The 22,749-nt window shown below is 39.8% G+C and overlaps 1 protein-coding gene across 1 annotated transcript in view; it reads right to left on the bottom strand.

Annotated features, from left to right (window-relative positions):
• JAM2 (junctional adhesion molecule 2) overlaps window positions 1-21,726 on the bottom strand; it is an 80,625-nt gene extending 58,899 nt beyond the window's left edge. The window contains exon 1 of the mRNA XM_033232220.1: window positions 21,087-21,726. Coding sequence (XP_033088111.1) covers window positions 21,087-21,153 — 67 coding nt within the window. The 5' untranslated portion in view covers window positions 21,154-21,726. The remainder of the gene's footprint in view (window positions 1-21,086) is intronic.
• Between the last annotated feature and the right edge of the window lie 1,023 nt (window positions 21,727-22,749).

Below are 22,749 nucleotides of genomic sequence, written 5' to 3'. Positions count from 1 at the left end.
CTAATTTTGATGCATTTAACTGGGATAATTGTTGTTTTAAGTCTTCTTATCTGTCAAGAATAGTATGTATAATATATTTAATTTTTTCAGCCATGTATTAATGCATTTTTAAATGATCTTAAAGCTCTTTGATCCAAATCGCTAATAAACATCTTTGAAAAGGCAAACACATTATGATATCATAACCCAGTTTTTTCCACCTTCAAAGATAAAACACAGAAAAAGTCTCACATTAATTAAACTATAAGTGCCTGAACCCTAATTAGAAATCTTGGAGTCAACATTTTGAAAGAATCCCAAATGCTTTCTGATTGATCCTGTTCCTATGGAAACTAAAGTTGGGAAGTAGTGAAAGACAAAAGAAATTACAAAATGGCACCCAAGAAATCAGCTAAAAGAGTTATTTTTTATTTTAAAAGGAAGGAAAAACACAGCCTTGTGTTCTATCATCAGACACACATAGCAATTTTTAAAATAACACATAATTGAAATTTAGGAAATGCGTGACGTATAATAATGTTTATCTTTGCTTAAAGCAATATTAATGTTATTCTTTTAATATGAACTTACAGTAAAAATAAAGGCTAGAAAATTATGAGGACGTTTTCTATTTCCCTTTTAAATGATCTGCTGTGATGTTGTTTGGATGATTAAATTGGATGATAAACCCCTTCCAATGTGGAATGTGTTCATTTTTGGATATTTCTCCCATTTAGTTAAATAATATTTTCAGAACACGAAATACTTATTACAGGCTTATGGCTTACCCTTCAGGTTAATATTGCTTTGAATTTGATTTGAGTTGTGAATATAGAAGGCATTTATATGTGGTGAGAGACAAGGACACTGCAAATATACTATTGGTTGGTACTTTCCAGCATATTCTTTGTATCTTTGTCTTCCAGATAGCAAAGAATGTGGGATTTTGAGTCAGTAACTCTAACTTTAAGTCCCGCTTTGGTATAAGTCCTAAAAGTACTCTAAGCTCCCGTGTTTCTCATTTATGAAACTGTGATAAAAAATAGTCCTATGTGTCTCACAGTCATGTTAATATGAGAATTAAGTAAAATAATTCCTCTGAAAGTGTTTTGTCAATTGTAAAGTTCCATTCGAATGCTAATTTTTGTTTTTTCTTTACTTTTTAATTCCCCCAGGTTACCCAACACTTCAGCCTGATCTTTTCCCTTCATTCTTCCTGACCTCTAGATAACAACTGACATTGCAAAATTCCTCCCCAGCTTCCATGACACTGGTTCTGTTGGTTGTCCATTATTTCTCTGGGCACTTGTTGTGTCATTGTCTCTGCTCTTATATTCTTTAACTAAGCATGTTCTCCAGAGTTCAGTTTTTTGCCTTCTACTAATTTTCTCCATGTTTTTTCCCAGAGTGGTTTTACATTTCTGTTTCCATTTTACCACTTAAATACAGGGGATAGGTACAGATCATGATCATCCACTCTCCAATGGTCTTTAGAGATACATTTAGTTGGCTATTTTATTACTTCCTGAAATATGAAAAAAAAAATCATTGCTTCTCAATTACATACCATGATTTCTCTGGTTCTACAAGGTTACAATCTTGGAATGCCTGTTTTGATTTCTTTGATGCCCCCTATATTTAATCAATCACTGCATCTTATCAATTTCTATTTTCAGTGTCTTCTGGATTCAACTTTTCCTAAACAATTTTGACAGCCTCCAGTTTAATCCTAGACCTCATTACCTAAGACCTGCCTTACAGTTACCCTTTCTTCCCAAGTCTAGTCTATATGTAAGGGTCAAAATGATTGTTTATCCCCAATACCTTCAGAACCTTCAACAACTTCCTGTTGCCTACTACATCCAACAAAAAGTTTATAGCACGATATACAGTCAACTTCATGAATATCCAGCATTTTTGGAGCTTATTTTCTTGCTTCCTTCTCAATCAGGCTCTGTTCTAACCAAGGAGAATTCTAAAGGAGGCAGTTTAGAATTTTAAAAGGTGTTCTCAGCTACATATAACATAATTTTATTATAACAGGCTAAAATATGGTACATTTTCCCATTTAAAAACATAAAATGTTAAATTATAAACAACACAAACTATCATTAAATCAAACCCTTTCATTTAATAAATGAGGGAAAAAAAGACTCAAATACAATAAAGTAGCTTTTCTAAAACCATATGATTACCAAGGGCAGAACTGACTCAATCTAGCCCATTGGAACTCTAGTTCCATTTTATTTATATCATACTTTTTGCTTCTTTGTGAATAAAATTTGACATTTGTGGTTAGATATAAGGAGGTCCTTTGGACATCTAGAAAAGACATTTCACATGGATATTTAACTTATGAATTCAATAATGTACCACTGGCAAATACATGTTAGAAATATAATTCATAAAATTAATCAATTTAAAAAGTGAAAGTGATTCTGTCCACCATCCCTATCCATATGAACCTGCCATGAGTCACCTTGTAAGAGAGGATGTGACTAATAGTCTTTTAGGTAAAAGATGAAAGTCAGGCTGGTTACAGTGGCTTACGCCTATAATCCCAGCACTTTTGCCAGGAAGCAAAAGCATCACTTGAGTCCAGTAATTCAAGACCAACCTGAGCAAAATAGTGAGACCTCATCTCTCCAAAAAAATAAATAAATTAGCACAAGCTATTATTATTGCACCACTGCATGCTAGCCTGGGTGACAGAGAGAGACCCCATCTCAAAAAAGAAAAAAAAAATAGATGTAAGTCCATTGTTCTCTGAACAGAAATATTTGTATTCAACATACATATCAGTGGGATAACTGCTCTATAAAAGAAGTGTTGCAATAGCCCGCTTCCAAAATCTTTTGTCCTTTGATTTTCTAATTAGAAATAAATCTTCTTAAACCTTCTAGCCCACATCATGAAAAAGGCTGGTCTTGATGGGTCTCATCATTATTCAGCAAATTTTGGTAACTTGTGGCTAAATATTAACAGTTGAACGTATATATAATTGTACAAGCAAGTCATATATGATTGTTCAAATAATTAGGACTCTGAATATATATCCCATGGAGGACTGTGATGCAATCTTGCTTCCACTCTAAAATTAAGAGGCAAAAGAGTGGGAGGTGAAGTGAAACTTCTCCCTCCATTAACATCTACATTCCCTTGCTCATGAATTCATAGTGTACTTGGAGAAAGTGCTATCCAGCACAGAAATAGCTTCTGACACAAATGGCTACAATGACAGTGTGCATATGCTGCTGACACAGGCTCCAGGCTATTCTAATGTGGTTGCTAAATGCCTCTCCTTTTTCCATTCTTTTCCTATAATCGGCATCTTCTCTAGAGAATCCTTATAGGTTTGGGGTCTTCAGGGCTAAAGGAACTATGGGAAATTAAATCCTACGAAGAACTCATAGGAAGCTTGACACTAAGTTATTAATGACAAGAACTTTAACATTAAATGAATATTTTAGAAACTGTGGCCAATTTTGAAATGTGCTTGAGTTGATATATCGAATGTAAGACATCTGTAGGTATTCTCTTTACTTGTTTAGAAGGAGCCTGGGGGTGGACAAGAAGGCCTTAATGGAACCAGTCTCCACTAAACGAATGCAAGACAAAACTTTTAAATTTTTAGGAATTTAATCAACTCCTTTTTTATATTCACTTTTTCTTGCCATCAGCCTATGAATGTGGCATGCATTCATGTGATGAGTATTTTTACATTTTAGGGAATAAAATATTAAAGTCCCTTTCAAAAGAAATGCACTGAAAGGTCCATGCTACATCGTTAAAAAAAATGTAGCTCCTATGCAGTGGATTTACTAACAGACTTTGCTGTATAACCCAGGATCTTGGAGTTCTAGCTGGTGACAGGGTTGAATTGGTTTTCTTTTCTTTTTTTAAAAAAGACATTTTAAAAAAACTACTAGTGGGAAATAGACTAAATAAATAGCTTTTTAAAAGGGACTATTCAAACATAATTTGCATTTCTTACACTGACTACCCTGGTTAAGGCACAGCATTTAAGAGAGCTGGTGTTTCAGCCAGTCGCAGTGGCTCACACTTGTAATCCCAGCAGTTTGGGAGGCCAAGGTGGACAGATCACCTGAGGTCAAGTGTTCGAGACCAGCCTGGCCAACATGGTGAAACCCCCGTCTCTACTAAAAAAAAAACAAATGTAGCAGACGCCTATACCAGTTACTCAGGAGGCTGAGGCAGGAGAATTGCTTGAGCCCCGGAAGCAGAGATTGCAATGAGCTGAGATGGTGCCACTGCACTCCAGCCTGGGTGACAGAGTGAGACTCCGTCTCAAGAAAAAAAAAAAAAGAGCTGGTATTTCAAATATTTCAAGTAAATTCACTTTGTTCTATTCATTTTCTCTTTAAACCTGTAGAGTGAAAAGTGGAGCATACAAAAAAGACCAGAGGGCTTCAGGAAAAAAAACAAATAAGAAAACCCCCAGAATTTCAGTATATTTATCATATTATTATCTTTTTTCTATTTTATGGGTTTAGTTTTTTATTATGAAAATTTTCAAATATATAGAAAAATAGAGACAATAAACAATAAACACCATATAGTCATCATCCAGATTAAAGTTATGAAGATTTTGTCATATTTACTACATTTACATTATTGAAGACTATTAAAGCAAATCATATATACCAAATAATTTTCTTTATTACTTTAGCAAGCACCACTAAAGATTAAAGACATATAGCTATAACACCATTTGAACAACTAACAAAAACAATTCCTTGGTATAATTTAATGTCTAGTCATATTTCCCTGATGTCTTATTTGAATCAGGATACATACTATATGTCAGCATTACATTTGCTTCTTAGGCCTTTTGTGCATGTGTTTAATCTAGCGCTGACCTGCTCTTTCCTCTCCCCTCCTTTGTTTTTACCTTTCATGCCATTGACTTGTTGCAGAAACCTGGTCAGTTATTCTGCAGAAAAACCCACTTTCTGAGTTTGTGCACATGCTACTGTGTGGTGTCATTTGATTTGTGCATCTATCCTTCTGTAATGAAAGTTCGTTTGCTGAGAGGCTTCATTCAAGTGGAGGTCATTTTCTTTTTGTGGAGGGATGGCCAAGAATATTACACAGGGAGTGCTATGTGCTTCCTTTTTATTTTTTTTGAGAGAAAGTCTCACACTGTTGCCCAGGCTAGAGTGCAGTGGCACAATCTTGGCTCACTGCAACCTCTGCCTCCCAGGTTCAAGCAATTCTCATGTCTCAGGTTCCCAAGTAGCTGGGATTACAGGCATGAGCCACCACACCCAGCAAATTTTTGTATTTTTAGTAGAGAGGGGGTTTCACCATGTTGGCCAGGCTGGTCTCAACTCCTGACCTCAAGTAATCCACCCACCTCGGCCTCCCAAAGTGTTGGGATTACAGGCGTGAGCCACAGCACCTGCCCTGGTTTTCCTACTTTCAATGATGCTAAGATTAATCAGTGTTTCAGGTGATAACAGACTGATCCTTCCATTGTAAAGCTCTCATCAACATTTTCTCTAATGATTTTACCCATTAATAATCATACCCTAAGTCAATTACATGTTGCAAAATGATGATTAGATTCTATTATTTTTTCATTATCTAATTTCCTTGACATTTATTTGCTTGAATTCTATAAAGAAGAACTTTTCCTTCTAAGTTAAGGCTTTGTGGTTACACACACATGCCTAAAAGAAAGCAGAATAAAGATAATTATTTATTTTGATTGTCAAATATCAGGGTAAGGAGTAACTGACCCAGTTAATTTTAATGGTGACCAAAGAGTGATGACTTTTTTTTTTTTGTGAGACGGAGTCTCGCTCTGTCGCCCAGGCTGGAGTGCAGTTGCCGGATCTCAGCTCACTGCAAGCTCCACCTCCCAGGTTCACGCCATTCTCCTGCCTCAGCCTCCGGAGTAGCTGGGACTACAGGCACCTGCCACCTCGCCCTACTAGTTTTTTTGTATTTTTTTAGTAGAGACGGGGTTTCACTGTGTTAGCCAGGATGGTCTCGATCTCCTGACCTCGTGATCTGCCCATCTCGGCCTCCCAAAGTGCTGGGATTACAGGCTTGAGCCACTGCGCCCGGCCAGAGTGATGACTTTTAAACATTTTTTTGATTTTCTTTTTAGTATCTTTATAATTAATGCATTTAACAATACATTCAACATATTTAAATCAATTGCATTCAGTATTACGTTTTCTCTTTTGATTCTCATCTTGCCTCCAGCTTGGCCAAAGAAAGTCTTTTTAGGTTGATTCCTTTGTCCTTTGGGCACAATCTCATTAGTCTTTGACAGTTACCTTGCCTTCTAAGTGATATGGTTAGGCCTTGTGTCCCCACCCAAATCTCATCTTAAATTGTAATCCCCATAATCCCCAAGTGTAAAGGGAGAGACCAGATAGAGGTAACAATCATGGTGGCAGTTTCTCCCATGCTGTACTCATGGTAGTGAGTTCTCACAAGATCTGATGGTTTTATAAGGGCTCTTCCCCCTTCACTTGGCATTGTCCTTCTTGCCACTTTGTGAAGAAGGTGCCTTGCTTCCCCTTCGCCTTCCACCATGATTGTAAGTTTCCTGAGGTCTCCCCATCCACACTGAACTGTGAGTCCATTAAACCTTTTTCCTTCATAAATTACCCAGTCTCTGGCAGTTCCTTATAGCAGTGTGAAAACAGATGAATATACGAGGGCAAGAAAACATCCCAGGCTCATCTTAAATCGCCTAACCCTAAAACTGGAATCAAGTGTCCCTCCAAAGTTCCCTAGTCATTGTTAGTGTGGAATGGTATTTAGGGATTATAGTCTATATGCTAAGTATGCTCAGTTTTGAGGGGTTGTAGAATAGTTTATATTGTTATCCCCAACTCCTAACTCCCTTCTTATTTATTATTGTATGATTTCTAGGGCCTCCTAGCAGGCAGAACACAATTCTCCATCCCAGTTCCACTTTTGGCCACGTAATGTGCTTTGACCAATGGGCATATCTCATGTTAAGTAGAAGCTTTCAGAGCTGTTAAGTTCTGTCCTTTGCTTTTCCCTAGGCCACAAGGACTGTCTGTTCCAAAAAGGGCCAATTCCTTCAGCTTGAGTCCTAGAATAGGAAGATTGTAGAGAAGAGACTCAGCAGCTGACCTGGAGCCACCAAAATGGAATATAAGCCAAATATATAATGCATATGGTGGCAAACTACTGAGGTTTCTGAGGTTATCTATTACTTCTTCAAAGCAGATTGATACAGGCTGTGATGTCTTCTGGGCCTTTTTAGTGGACAGATGGGAAAAGTAGCTTTGAAAAGAGGAAAGCATCATGCGTTCAAACTCAATTCAAATAGAACATTTCCAAATCAGATAGAACATTATAGGACCTGTACTTAATTTTTAAAAACTTTATACACATATCTCTTTTTTCCTACACTAAAAATCTTAATTTCTATGTACATTAGTATAATTACTGATTTGTATTTCCTATAATATAATGTAGTGTCAAAATAACAAAATCATTATTTTAAAGTACTAAGGTTTAAAACATATTTGCAGCTATTTTTGTCCTTAACATATATTCTACTGTTTGGTGGAATATTATGTTTTTAGGTTCAGATTGAAATAATTATTTCCTCTGTGTGGTTATATCACTGATTTGATATACAGTAGGTTTATTTCTTTCTTTCTTTTTTTCTTTTAGAGACAGCATCTTGCTCTTTCACCCACACTGCAGTGCAGTAGTGCAATCACAGCTCACTACAGCTTCAATCTCCCAGGACCAAGCAAACTTCCCACCTCAGCCTCCTGAGTGGCTGAGACTACAGGCATGCCACCATGCCCAGCTAATTTTTATTTATTTTTCTTTGTTGTAGAGGCATGGCCTTCCTATGTGGCCTAGATTGGTCTTGAACTCCTGGTCTTAAGCAACCTTCCTGCCTGGGCCTTCCAAAGTATGCGGATTACAGGCGTAAGCCACCATGCCTGGCTCAGTATGTTCATTTATTTCCATTTGTTTTCCGTTTTTAAGGATGGCTGTTTTAGTGAATTTTATCTTTTGAAATAAAACATTTAAAATTTCAAAATGAAATCTATGTAATAAGCTATATATAGTAAGAGAAGTCTGTTCCATTCCTGTTCTACCTATTGTTAATAGCTTCATTAGTTAACAGTTTAACCTGCCAGCGTTTCTGTCATACACAAAATGTAGCATGTTGCATTAGATTGTTCTGCATCTTGCTTTTTTCACTTACTGTATTTTGGAGATAACAGTATAGAGAGATCACCATTATTCCTTTATATCGCTACAGGGCCTATCATTGTGTTATTTATTTAGCCAATCGCCTATAAATGGGCATTTGTTTTCAATCAATTTTTTTATAATAGTTGTGAAATAAATAATACAATGCATAAAAAAAGAAATAACACCATGTATAAAGCATGTCCTGTTTTTGCAACTACAGCTTTAAAATAGGTTCCCAGTAGTGGGGTTGATGGGTCAAAGGGCAGATACAGAATTTTTCTACATAGTGCTGAATATGATGGGTCAAAGGGTGAATATACAATTTTTCTACATATTGCTACTCCCTATCAGTTGTATCATCTCACGGCTCCATCAGCAGTATGTAGAATGCCTATTTCCATACAACTTCAATAACAGTCTGTGGATGAGTTTCTGTGATTTTGCTAAGGGAAGAAGTGCTATCTTTGGGACCATCTAATTTGCACTTTAAGTTATACTGAGAAAAGCTTCATATTTGAAGAACCATTTAAATTTTTCTTCTGGGAACTCTGGGTTTTTTTGTGTGCCATTTATAAAATTTTGATGTTTGTATTTTAACTTTTAGGGGCTTCTTTTATATCAGTGATAATACTCTGTCAGAGACGTAACTTACAAATATCCTTTCCCAATTAGTCATTTATCTTTGGATTTGTTTAGGGTGTTTTATTTTTCCCATGCAGATATTCATTTGATATACAGTCCAGTTTATAGAAGAACAGACCCATGCTTTATTTTATTTTATTTTTGGTGGGGTGAGGTATGGTTTTATTTATTTACCTACTTACATTTAGATCTCTGATCCATTTGAAATTAATCATCATGGAGAATATCAGGTTCTGATCCATTTTTCCCTCAAATGGCTTCCCATTTGAAACAATATTGATTAAGCATTCTCCATGGTTTCAAATGCTACCATTTTACACACACACATACACACCCACACGTGATTTCTAAATAAAGTTGGCATAATTTCTGGAGTTTATATACTCTTCCATTGGTTTGTCTGTCTATTCATGTACCAATCTCACATTATTTTACTTATAGAGCCTTTATAGAACACTGTAATATAGGGCTATAACCACCTCATTTCTGCCCTGTTAGTGTATTATTGTTTAATGCTCCATTGTCTCATTCATTTGATATTTATTCTATGTATTATATGTTTTATGATTAATATGTTGATACAGAAATACATATTATAATTTATAAAAAAATGTCAGGACATATGCTCTTTTAAAAAACGAAGTAGGATATGTAATATAAAAAAGTTTGAAGATCACTGATCTGATGTTTTTTGAACACATCTGTATCTTCAGATAGCTGTCCTGGGTGGCAGTAGCACAGTCGAGCTGAGATTCTTATGTGGATCTGATTTTGGCATTTGCCTAATGCTGAATGAGACTCTTGACCGAGATGATGACTCACCTGGATCCAGGGGTAATTTTTTAAGTGCTAATGAGCAGGTGTCAAGATCCCACAAAATCATCAAAAGTAACAGGTAAAACTGCAGTTACTTTTGCACCAACCTGTATAAATACTGGACAAAAGTGCCTAGGAAAATCATCTTTGATTTGGAAATGAAGATCACTTTATCAGGCTCTACAATGGTTGATGTGTGTCCCTCAGAATCCACACATAGGAAATTGAGTTCCCAGTGGAATGGTGTTGAGAGGTGGTAGGACCTTAAAGAGGTGTTTGGGTCATGAAGACTCTGCCACCCTCACGAAGATATTAGTCTCATTCTCATAGGACTGGGTTAATTCTCACACAGGCGAGTGAGTTCTTGTTCTCATGGGACTAGATTAGTAACTGCAAGAGCAAGTTGTTGAAAAGTGAGGCCATTGGCCGGGCGTGGTGGCTAACGCCTGTAATCCCAGCACTTTGGGAGGCCGAGGTGGGTGGATCACAAGGTCAGGAGATCGAGACCATTCTGGCTAACACGGTGAAACCCTGTCTCTACTAAAAATACACAAAAATTAGCCGGGCGTGGTGGCAGGCGCCTGTAGTCCCAGCTACTCGGGAGGCTGAGGCAGGAGAATGGTGTGAACCAAGGAGATGGAGCTTGCAGTGAGCTGAGATCGTGTCACTGCACTCTAGCCTGGGTGACAGAGCGAGACTCTGTCTCAAAAAAAAAAAAAAAAAAAAAAAGTGAGGCCATCACTTGTGTTTTGTCTCTTTTGCACATACTCGCTTGCTGTTCCTGCGGGTGCTTCCACAGGTGATGCCATTCACTCTGCTCCGATGTAGCATGAGGCCCTTGCCAGAGGTGGCTGCCCAATGTTGAACTTCCCAGGCTTCAGAACCGTGAACCAAGTAAACCTCTTCTGTTTATAAATTACCCAGTCTCAGGTGTTCTGTTACAGCAACAGAAATAGACTAAAACAGTCTCTATTGTCTCATCTCTCTTAATAAACGTTTGCTCATTATGGGATATAGATTTGCTATTATATCAATTGAGTAACAAAGAGATTGGGCCATGAGGGGAAAGTTTGGAAATATCCTGCTTCAGAGAGTAGAACTTTTACAACTAACATGCTGATACAGTTTGGGTGTGTCCCCACCCAAATCTCATCTTGAATTGTAGTTCCCATAATCCCCACATGTTGTGGGAGAGACCTGGTGGGAGGTAATTGAATCATGGGGGTGGTTACCTCCATGCTTTTCTCATGATAGTGAGTGAATTCTCATGAGATGTGACGATTCTATAAAGGGTTTTTCCCCCTTTTGCTCAGCACTTCTCCTTCCGGCCATGATGTGAAGAAGGATGTGTTTGCTTCCCACTTCTGCCATGATTGTAGGTTTCCTGAGGCCTCCAGCCATGTGGAACTATGAGTCAATTAAACCTCTTTCCTTTGTAAATGACCCAGTCTGGGGTAGTCCTTTATAGCAGCGTGAGAACAGACTAATACATGTGCTTTGTTCTGTTCTAGATTAAGCAACTTTTGAGGAGTGTATTGTTTGACTCATCTGAGTTTTTAATCAATGCTTACTAATTCAAGAGGAACTTATGTGCTTTTAGGATATAAGGAGGTATCAGGAAATCTGGAAAATTTCTTAAAATCCTGCAAGGCAGACCAGTCTCTAAATTTCCTTGTATCTCTGGGGAGGCCACTATTAAAAAGAGGAGGAGAGAGTTTTAGGAGCAGAAATATTATGCATTCATTTGGGACTATTAATTTTACATATGTCTTGAGATTTTTATTACTAAAAAGTTATATAATTTTATGAAGCTACAAAACAAATAAGCATTAAATTCCAGCTTATGTAATTCTATTTAATCAAGTATTAAATGTGCTAGGCAGTACTCTAGGTACTAAGGACCCAAAGATGTGTTTTCTCTGCCCCCAACAAGCTCACAATACAGAGAGATATACATGGAAAAATTATAAAAGTACAACTTAGTAAGTGCCATAAGAGAATCAAGAATATACCCAAAACACCAGAGTATAATATACAGTAGACATCAACTTTGAGGAATTGGTGAGTTGGAAAGAATTAGGACAAGGCACAAGGAATTTTGGAGTTAGACCTTCAGGGAGAAATTGCTTTTGGCCACATGAGGAACAATAGCAACAACAACACAGACAAATGAAGGTTGGGAAGAAGTACTGTATCTAGATAAAATGGCATAGATGTTCACTTGTTTACACACACACACACACACACACACAACGGCACAAAAGAACCTGACTTGTTCTGGATCCAAAAGCACTATATGGACCGTACAATAATCACATGTCTCCAATATGCTTAGGTACAATTTTAATGTTTTATGACATAGATGGCTGCATGTTTCAGTTATTGGACAAATGGATACTTGAGTTTTTGTTTATTCCATTGTATCAGTTCTGCTTCTGATCAAAATCCATTCCTGTTTGAAAATGCATCTAGTGAATTGTTTTTTTTTGTTTTTTTTTTTGGTGACAGAATCTTGCCGTTGCCCAGGCTGGAGTGCAACGGCGCAATCTTGGCTCATTGCAATCTCCGCCTCCCACGTTCAAGTGATTCTCACACCTCAGCCTCCCTAGTAGCTGGGACTACAGGTGCATGCCACCACGCCCAGCTAATTTTTGTACTTTTAGTAGAGACAGGGTTTCACCATGTTGGCTAGGCTAGTTTCAAACTCCTGACCTCAGGCCTCCCAAAGTGCTGGGATTACAGGCATGAGCCATGGTGCCCAGCTCTCTAGTGCATTTTTAAAAAACATAAACACCATTCTGTCTTTTCAAATTTAGCACTTGCCCAGAAGTTTCACATGTTCCCTTTTTATTTGTGGTCATTATTTCTTCTTTGGTCTCCTTTAAAAATAGCACCCATTTGCACTTGTCTGCGAATCTTAGCTGGTGCTAGTGTCTCTGTCCTCTCTGGGTTTACACACGTTCTCCTTTGGACTTTTTAATTGGATCTTGGTTGGAATTTTTCCCTTTCCATATTTGGTTACTGGTTTGGAAGTTTATTTCCCTCTGTTTTACTAATCACTTTGTTTCATTATTTTTGGTGGTTCTAGTTAGAAAATAGCTCCCACTGCATTTTGACACAACAATTTTAAAGGCTTCTATAAGATGTTATCTTGAGTCCTGCTTGTAGACTGAACTTTAGGTTGTAGCTTAATTACTAACATAAATAACTTTTTGGAGCAAGGTGCACAACACTATATATAATATGATTTGATTTTCTGGAAGGTATACAGCAGTAAGCATAATAAATTGTGATCTTTATTTCTACAGAAATTATAAGAGTATGCTTATCTATACTGGAACTATTTATTTTCTAATTTCTTGAAACCATATACAGGAAACTTAAGGATGGGCTATCTGAGAGGCATAGGAGTTAGGAAGGCTGGAAAGGAGATTTATTTCTTGTTTTATAAACTTGCTGCTCTGTTTGAATTTACCCTAAGCATATATTATTTTTAGTTAGACATATAAGAAAATGTGTTTAACAATTAATTCATTTTTATCTTTGGTTTTGTCCATAGTATGTATTTAGCAAGTTTCACAATGTGAAGAAAGCGAAGAGTAAAAACAGCGGGTGATTGCATTGACAAAATGAAAGGAAGCAAATTGGACAAACCTAGCGTAAAGAAGACAGACCAGGTGATGCATTTTTACTCCTTACAAATATAAAGACAAGCCCGTCCTAAATTATCCCAGTAGAAAATTCCGACAACTACAACAAAACAGAAAACCCAACAAAACAAATAAAAATTTGATGCTGATGCCATGCGATAAAGAAAAGCAGAGCTCTCCAGTAAAAAACAAAATTCCTGTCTGTTAAGTTTACAAGGATTCTTCTTTAGGACTTTCTGAGCCAAGACAATGGACAGCTAAGAGGGCAGCTCTTGAAATACTTTCACAGGATTTGCTTCTCTGCTCATAAAATGTAGGAACAATCCAAACTGGAGAGCATTTCCTACCCATTCACTGGCCTAAAGATTCATAGAGTAGGGTTTTGTGTTCCTGTCAGCAGGCATTTATTTGAGCACACAGCCATCCATCCTCTCTCTCTCTCCTTTTCTCTCTCTCTCTCTTTCCCCCCACACCCCATGCATGCATACACTCATACCCTTTGGAACATAGAAGGCCACTCTTCTGAACATCAAATCAAGTAAAATGACCATTCTAAGGATGACAACTCAGGGAAACTCTGGAAACACTGGAAACAAATACTGAAAATAAACTTACGTGTGGGAAAGAGAATAGCATTGAAAGAAGGTATATATAATAACCAAAAGAGCTACTGTTTCATGTTTATAGGTTGGGAACTGAACAGAAAGTTGAAAATGCAGCATACATGATTTTAAAAAATTTCCTTAAAAACCAAAGAGCCATTTTTTTTTTAAATTCCTGATCAGATTTAATTAACTACATTTCAAATGCAGTCATGCACCACATAATGACATTTTGGTCAACAATGAACCATATCAGTGGTCCCACAGATTATAATAGAGCTGAAAAATTCTTTTTTTTTTTTTTTTTGTTGAGACGGAGTTTCGCTCTGTCGCCCAGGCTGGAGTGCAGTGGCCGGATCTCAGCTCACTGCAAGCTCCGCCTCCCGGGTTTACGCCATTCTCCTGCCTCAGCCTCCCGAGTAGCTGGGACTACAGGCGCCCGCCACCTCGCCCGGCTAGTTTTCTGTATTTTTTTTAGTAGAGACGGGGTTTCACCGTGTTAGCCAGGGTGGTCTTGATCTCCTGACCTCGTGATCCGCCCGTCTCGGCCTCCCAAAGTGCTGGGATTACAGGCTTGAGCCACCGCGCCCGGCCTAGAGCTGAAAAATTCTTATTATCTAGTGATACTATAACGCCTGTACTGCTGTAACACAAGAACTTTATTGTTTTATAAATTTAGTGTAGCCTAAGTGTACAGTGTTGATAAAGTCTACAGTAGTATACAGTAACGTCCCAGGCCTTCACATTCACTCACCACTCACTCACTGACTCGCTCAGAGCAACTTCCAGTCCTGCAAGCTCCATTCATGGTACGTGCCTATACAGGTGTACCATTTATCTTTTATGCTGTTTTCACTGTACCTTTTCCATGTTTAGATATGTTTAGGTACACAAATACTTACAACTGTTTACAGTTGCATACAGTATCCAGTATAGTAACATGCTGTATAGGTTTGTAGCTTAGGAGCAACAGGCTACACCATATAGCCTTGGTGTGCAGCAGGCTCTACCATAGAGTGTAAGTACACTCTATGATGTTCACACAATAACAAAATCACCTAATGACACAATTCTCAGAACATATCACATCACTAGGTGACAGCTGTAAAAAGCAATTGTCAGTGGTTATATGTGTATGTGTAATTATGTGAGTATATTTACCGATAAACTATATAAAATAAGTACTTACATAAGCAATTGCCTGGACTACTCCAATAACTTCTAACTGGTTTCCCCAGTTTGACTCCCCCCACCCCAATCCTTCCATTCACCATACTCCATCCAATGCATTCTCTTTAAAATGCAAATCAAACTGATACTCAATGTCAAAAGGCTTCAATGGTTTCTCCAGTTTACTAAGCGTGCTATACATGTAATTCTTCCTAAATCTCTATGAGGTAAGCACTCTTACTGGGATTATCACCAACACTGATGAGTAAACTGACATATATACAGGTATTAACCTGTATAAGATCACGCAGCTGGTAAGAGCACAGAGTGCAGCATTGGAGTGCATGTTCTTTACCACCATACTATGCAATTTGAAAAACAACTCATAAAAAATACAGCTTTAGGCTGGGTGCGGTGGCTCATGCCTGTAATCCCAGAATTTGGGAGGCTGAGGCAGGAAGATCATCTGAGGTCAGGAGATCAAAACCAGCCTGGCCAACACGGCGAAACCCAGTCTCTACTAAAAATACAAAAGTTAGCTGGGCGTGGTGGTGGGCGCCTGTAATCCCAGCTACTCAGGATGCTGAGGCTGGAGAATTGCTTGAATCTGGCAGGTGGAGGTTGTGGTGAGCTGAGAATGCACCTCTGCAGTCCAGCCTGGGTGACAGAGCGAGATTCCATCTCAAATAAAACAAACAAACAAAACTAAAAAACCAACCAGCTTTATATCACTATGAGCTATACTTTAAAAGTTATGGTGACTTCACGGAATCTAGAATATTCTTGGCTACAACACTGAAAACACTGTTGCTGGGCATAACCTCATTTTGGCTGCTGTGAGAGACAGAATAATAGCCCCACAAAGATGTCCACAACCTACTCCCCAGAACTATAAATATCTTACTTTACATGGTAAATAGGAATTGAAATGGTAGATGGATACAAGTTGCTAACCAGCTGACTTTGAAATGGGTAAATTATCCAGAGTTACTCAGGTGAGCCCAAGGTCAGGTGAGACAAGGGTCCTGATGAGTGGAAGAGGGAAGCAGAGTACAGAGAACTAGAGAGATGGCAGCCTGGCATCGCATGCTTAGAAGCTGGTGGGACAGGGCCGTGAGTGGGGAGCCTCCAGAAGCTGGAAAAGCCATGGAAACAGATTCTCCTCTAGAACCTCCAGAAGGAACGCTCTACGCCGATACCTTGATTTTGTTTTATTTTATTTATGTATTTATTTATTTTTTGAGATGGAGTCTTGCACTGTTGCCCAGGCTGGAGTGCAGTGGCGTGATCTCGGCTCACTGCAAGCTCCGCCTCCTTGGTTCATACCATTCTCCTGCCTCAGCCTCCTGAGTAGATGGGACTACAGGTGCCCGTCACCATGCCCGGCTAATTTTTTGTACTTTTAGTAGAGACAGGGTTTCACCGTGTTAGCCAGGATGGTCTCGATCTCCTGACCTTCTGGTCTGCCTGCCTTGGCATCCTAAAGTGCTGGAATTACAGGCGTGAGCCACCGCGCCCAGCCAATACCTTGATTTTAGCCCAGTGAGACCTATTTCGGACTTCTGACCTCTAGAACTTTAAGACAATACATTTGTATTGTTTTGTTTGTGGTCATATGTTTCACAGCAATAGAAAAGTAATATGGTTGGATTATTTTTTTCTGAGTTCTAGCCTTGTTAACACTAATACTGTCCAAGAAAACAGCCCCTGGTTTTAAGTTTTCTTTTGCTGCTTTTGCCAAAGGAAGCACCTGACCCATGTTCTGATTCCCCTTTTCCATCCTCACTATCATCTTCCTCAAAACATCAGTCTAGCTAGAGGGGTATACTGGAGTATTGACTCAGCAGTGTTATTACTATATTGCATGGAATGAAAAAATATTATTTTAAGTAATGGCCTTTATAGCTTTCTGGTGGTCTGACTTCAATAAAGCTAGCAGCTCTTACCTCTGTATTCTAATACATCTTCTCTATGGAGAAGGCCCACAGGAAGAAACCAATGCAATGGAAACCATGGGTGGCGAACATCCGTAAGCTCCCGTGGGCTCCTCTCATTAAACTGCGCATGTGGGAGGATAAATGAGTGTTCTCGGTTGTAGCGAAGTCACGGTGCCCAGGCTGAAGGTTTTGTTTTTGACTTCATTCTTTTTAATATAATTTCTTTCATAGTCTTGAAATGGTTGTTAAATCCACCTACAAGCCCATTTTAACGTTTCTGTTCATCAGATAATTGAGACTATGCCAGCATGGAACCACTTCTCTCCAGCAAATTGATTATGACAGTTGCTTCTTAACAATAGATACAGAGGGCAGAATTTTCCTAGTACCAGTTCCCTGGAGTGCTGTTTTGGGTCAGTTCTGGCAAAAAGGCAGAACCTTGTGATTTTACAAAAGATTCAGACCTCTCTCTCCTACCACAATCTTTATCAGTTGATGAGAGATTAGACTCAGGCTAAGCACCTGGATCAGGTTCCAATCCCAATCTGAGGACCAGCTGCTACTGGCTAGTTAGATCATTCACAATCAGTTCCTTGCCTCTGAGAGACCCCAAAAGGCATGACAACACCCCACCAAACACGGAATACTCATTCCTATTATTTTTTGAGATATCAGCTTAAATGATGCCTCAGAGAAATCTGACACCCTACCTACTTAACATGAAGTTAGAGCTTCATGATTTATATTGCAATCAGTTCAATCTATACATTTCTTTTACCTACCCTACCTCATCCCCATTCCATCTGCTATGGTTTATGTCCCCCCACATTCATATGTTGAAATCTAATCATCAATGTGATGGTATTAGGAGTTGAAGGCTTTGGACTGTGATCTGGTCATGAGAACAAGTGCCCTTACAAAGAGACGTCAGAGCTGCCTTGCCTCTTCCACCATGGGAGGTCACCCTGAGAAGGCTCCATCTATGAACCAGAAAGTGGGCACTTGTCTGACACTGAATTTGCTGGTATCTTGATTGTGAACTTCTCAGCCTCCAGAGTTGTGAGAAATAAATGTTGTTTATAAGCTACTCAGTTTATGGTATTTTGTTACAGCAGCCTAAATGGACTAAGACACCACAGAATCAACAGGCATATATTTATACCTACTATTAACCAGGAACTTCACTCAGCACTGGACATATAGTGGTGAGCAAACATCAAGCAATTCTTTTCCTAATGGAGTGGGAAAGAAAAATGTAATTCAACTAAACACACACAAATGTCCATATATCAACAGGGATACTGACATCATCATTTAAATAACAAGAACAGCAACAAAAAAGCAATCCTTCAGACTACCAAGAAAGATATAAAAAATGCTGATAAACAACAGGAAAAAAAGGAAAGAAGGGAGTAAGCATGATATTGTATATGAGAGGAGTGACCAAAAGAGTGACACAGTTACATCTGGGAAGAATATTAAGAAGATGAATCTGTAACAATAGCATTAGAAATCCACTAAATCTTCAATAAATAAAATAGTATTGAATTATAACCCAAAGTATAAAACAAATATGTATCAACCCATACTGATAGAAAAACACATGATTAAATAAATAAATGAAGGGAAGGGAGAGACACATCTCCCATGCAGAAGAGCTCCAAATAATTTATGAAGATACTCCGCCTGCAAGGGGATGGAGCATAACTCTCCTTTCTGAAGAAGTGTGGGTTGCATGTAGTGACTTCCTTCCAAAAAATTTGGTATGGAAATGAAGATAAAAGGGTAGGTAATCTGTGGAGAAAACTGGTATGCACTACATTATGAGTAGGATTACAGGTGATCAAGGTTCACATCAACAGCAGTAAGTCATGTGTACAGTAGGTTCCCTGGAGATAATGTGATGAAAATGTCCCTTTACCTAGGTCCCTTACCACTTTCTGATCTTCCTCCAAAAACCCTATAACCCCAGACTAGTTATGAGAAAAATGTCAGAGAAACACCAATTGGCGGTCATTGTACCAGATACTTGACTAGTACTTCTCAAACCCATTATAATAAGAGAAAACAAGGGAAGCCTGAGAAACTGTTACAACCAAGAAGAACCTAAGGAATCATGACAACTAAATGTAATATGGTAGCCTGGATGGCATCCTGGAATAGAAAAGGCATTAGGTAAGAATGAAGGAAATTTGAATAAAGTGTACCATACTCATGCAAGATATTAACAATACGGGAAACTGGGTGTGGAGTATATGAGAACTCTCTATACTAGTTTTGGAATTTTTATCTAAATCCAAACTGTTCTAAAATTGTTTTAAACATTAAAAAAACCCACACACAAATAAAACACTCTTGCAATGCCAGATCTTTTGGTGTGTCTCAGGAACAATATAGAAAAGTCCCTGCAACACTTCCAAATTTATCCCCTGTAGGAATCAAGTTTAGCAGAGCCAATGTGTTATATTACCTAAAGCTTGAAGAGGTCACTCAGCCCCATTCATCTATGCTTTTGCTTGCCTCTTGGTTATTTCTCCATTACGATTTCAAACTTGGGGTGTATTGTTTCTATGTTGGTGAGTCAATAGGAATAGCAGAGCAGAAACGATTTTGTTTTTAATTAGTGACAATTCTACACTAACAGGCACACTCTTTTCTATTTGAAATTTAGGATTTCAGCAGAATACATAACTTTCTCAGTTGTTCTGTTAGAATTTGTCCAGCCTACCTCTCTGTTGCCTTTTAGCATGAGTGCATTTTTTTCTTCTGTGTGTTCTGTATAATACCAACCGATATTTCAAAATTGCACAAGGGTTTCATTGTGAAACTTTGGCTTTCTGATTTGACTTTATATAATATTGGTCAGCACATGTCTCTTTCCTGAGACAATGTGCACCTTCCTCCTCCACAAAGGGACGTGGCTCACATCACTTGAGCTGTGCGATGATCATTTGGGCAGCAAGGGCGTGAGAAAATATCATTGTATTGTGGTATTAGACACTCACCCCGCAGGTTGAGTATTATAAGTATTACTTTACCGGAACAAGAATAGCAACAGTAACTCATTTTACAAAAGAGAGACAGACAGACAGACAGACAGAAAGAAAGAAAGAAAGAAAGAAAAGAAAGAAAAGAAAAGAAAGAAAAGAAAGAAAGGGAGGAAGGAAGGGAAAAAAGCAAAACAAAAAAGGTAGGAGAAAAAAGAAAAAGCAAAAGTCGAACTGCATTGCTTAAGGTCTATTGTAATTTCCTCCATTTTCCTAAAAAGTTAACGCGAAGAAAAAAAAAAAATAACGGCAACGTTCCCAGGATTTTAAATCTCATGAGCCCAGAATCCGTGAAAATCCTGTTTAAAATCATCCAGTGAAATTGGCTTTGGGACGTCTCCCCAGCTACTGGATCATGTGGCTTCTGAATCTTTCTAACAATCGTCCCGTTGGATGTCCCCTGAGGACACAGCAGCTGGCTAGAGTCCCCAGACCAGAGACTTCTCTAACTGAATGTAGATGTGCAGGTGGAGAGGATAAAAGTAATTCTGGCTCAGCAGCCACGAATTCCCCCCATCTCCGCCCCACAAGTGCTTTGCATATCGCCGGCTCAGCCGGGACGCTACAGAGCCCAGACCACGCGGACGCTGCCCCCTCCCCGGGGACTCAAAGTGTGGCCGGCACCCGCCTCCCAGTGATGCCATCTTTCTTGGGATCTTAGCATCTTACCAGTGGGTAGTGAGTTTTGCATTCGAATCACGTCCCTCTGTCTGAAAACTTACCCCAACTTTACAAACAGATGAAAACCTGCTAGTGGGAACCCTTATTTTTCTGTATCTAGAACTGACAAAATCAGACGCAATTTACAAGAAACCCACGACCTCGCGCTCCCTTGCTCCCAGCGTCCGCCCGCGGGCACCCTGGGTTTCCCGCTCGCCGGGGCGCAAGGTCAGACGCCCCGCGGCGACCTCGGCCCAGAGCCGCCCAGACACCCTCGGCGAGCGCCCCGTGGGGTCTGGAGGGTGGGGGCAGGCTGGTCCAGGCAGGAAGGGTAGAGGAACCCGAGCAACTTACAGCCCAGGGCGACCACCAGGTAGCGCAGCAGCAGCAGGAGGAGGCGGTGGCGGCTCCTCCTCGCCATCTTCCCGGGGTGGTAGCCGGCTGCTCCGAGAAGGTCGAGGGTCCTGGCGGCAGGAGCGCAGGAGGCCGGGGACCCTTGAACTTCTGGGGCGGGAGAGGAGCAGAGTCCGGAGGGGAGGAAGAGGAGGGACGGTCCTAGATGGGATGTCAATTTCCCCCTCCCCGGGGCGCCTTCTCAGCTGGCTGCCAAGAGGCGGGTCCTCCAGCCCAGGGATGGGGGTCTGTTCTTTTTTTCGGGGGTGAGGGTGGGGGCTAGAGGGCGTGAAAACCAGGCGAGGCGTCCGCCGGGTCCTAGCAAGGGGGCAGCAGGAGGAGAGCAGCGCCCGGGAAAGCCCCGGCGGGTCGTCCCTCCGCCCCCACGCCTCTGGGATTGATCGGCTTTGTGTCTGGTCCGCGCGGGGCTGCCAGCTGTCCCCAGGGCGAGGAGCCGGGGGCGGGAGGCGTGGGCAGGCTGGGGGTGGGGGGATTGGGTGTCTCGGGGACGGGGATGTATGCGGGTGGGGAAACGCCTCCTGTTTTGCCCCAACTCCTTTCTTCCCCTCCTTGGCTCAAAACTTCTTTTTGGCTTTTCAGCCTAGGGGTGGAGATATTTGGAAAATTTCTGCCCAACGGGCGAAGCTGAGGGGTGGCGCTCTGAGGAGATGGGGTTCGCCGGCTCCGCCTCGGACTGGAGGAAAAAAAAAAAAAAAAGCAATCAAGCCTTGTGCTGGAAGTCAGGTCTCAGATTTTAACACAGCCTTGTTCTCTTCTCAGTTTAAGCTTTTTGCTCCTTGGAGATTTGAGGTGCATTCGTTTCGTGTTCTTTCCTTTTTTTTTTTTTTTCAGTGTCAGAGTTGGAAGTTCATCTAATGGTGTGAAATATTTATCATGTTTCTTTCAAGTTACATAACTGCTGCTTGTGGAGTTTTCCACGTGTTAAAACTCTACAGCTGCCCTTTGTCAGGTTTATTTTTGGTCTACTGTGCTTTTAAAAGGGAAACCCATTATGAATGCTCTGTTGCGTGCTTTAAAATTGTGCCGCGCTTATATTGGACGCAAGTACACTAGCAATTTTTATATTTGTTCCTAGGGATCAAAAATGTCTGGTGTATTCAAGAGTATTGGTAGGTCTGGAAAAAGGCCATTCCCAGGAGAAGAAATTAGTATACATCAGTTTTTTTTGTTTTGTTTTTTTGTTTTTTTTTTTTTTTTTTTAAAGGTTGAATAATGGATGAAGTTCTGTATAGAAGACAGTTGATTTAGTGGTGTATATATAAAGAATTCAGCTAGCTCAGTGGACAAAGGCGACCAGAGTTTAGCTGTGCAGAACTGTGAGGAATGAGGCATCCTTGCTGTTGCCATGGTGACAGTGATGAAAACTTACTACCCAGGGAGGGGGTGGGAGGAGAGGACCCAGGGGGCCCAGAAAGGAAAGTCAAAATGGCAAAATGTTAAAACTCATACTCCAGTCAAGCGAGGAGAAGGGGCCCAGATTTAACAACAGCTTATGCCAGTTTTTCTGGGCAGTAATGAGAAAGATTTGATGCTTAAAAAGAAAAGTTGTTGGCATCTTCTTTTTGCTAATTCTTGCTACAATTGTATGTCTCTTTTACTCCCC

Source organism: Trachypithecus francoisi, unplaced genomic scaffold, assembly GCF_009764315.1.
Source record: "Trachypithecus francoisi isolate TF-2019V2 unplaced genomic scaffold, Tfra_2.0 Lachesis_group14, whole genome shotgun sequence".
Taxonomy (NCBI): domain Eukaryota; kingdom Metazoa; phylum Chordata; class Mammalia; order Primates; family Cercopithecidae; genus Trachypithecus; species Trachypithecus francoisi.
This window is presented reverse-complemented; position numbering and strand designations above follow the sequence as displayed.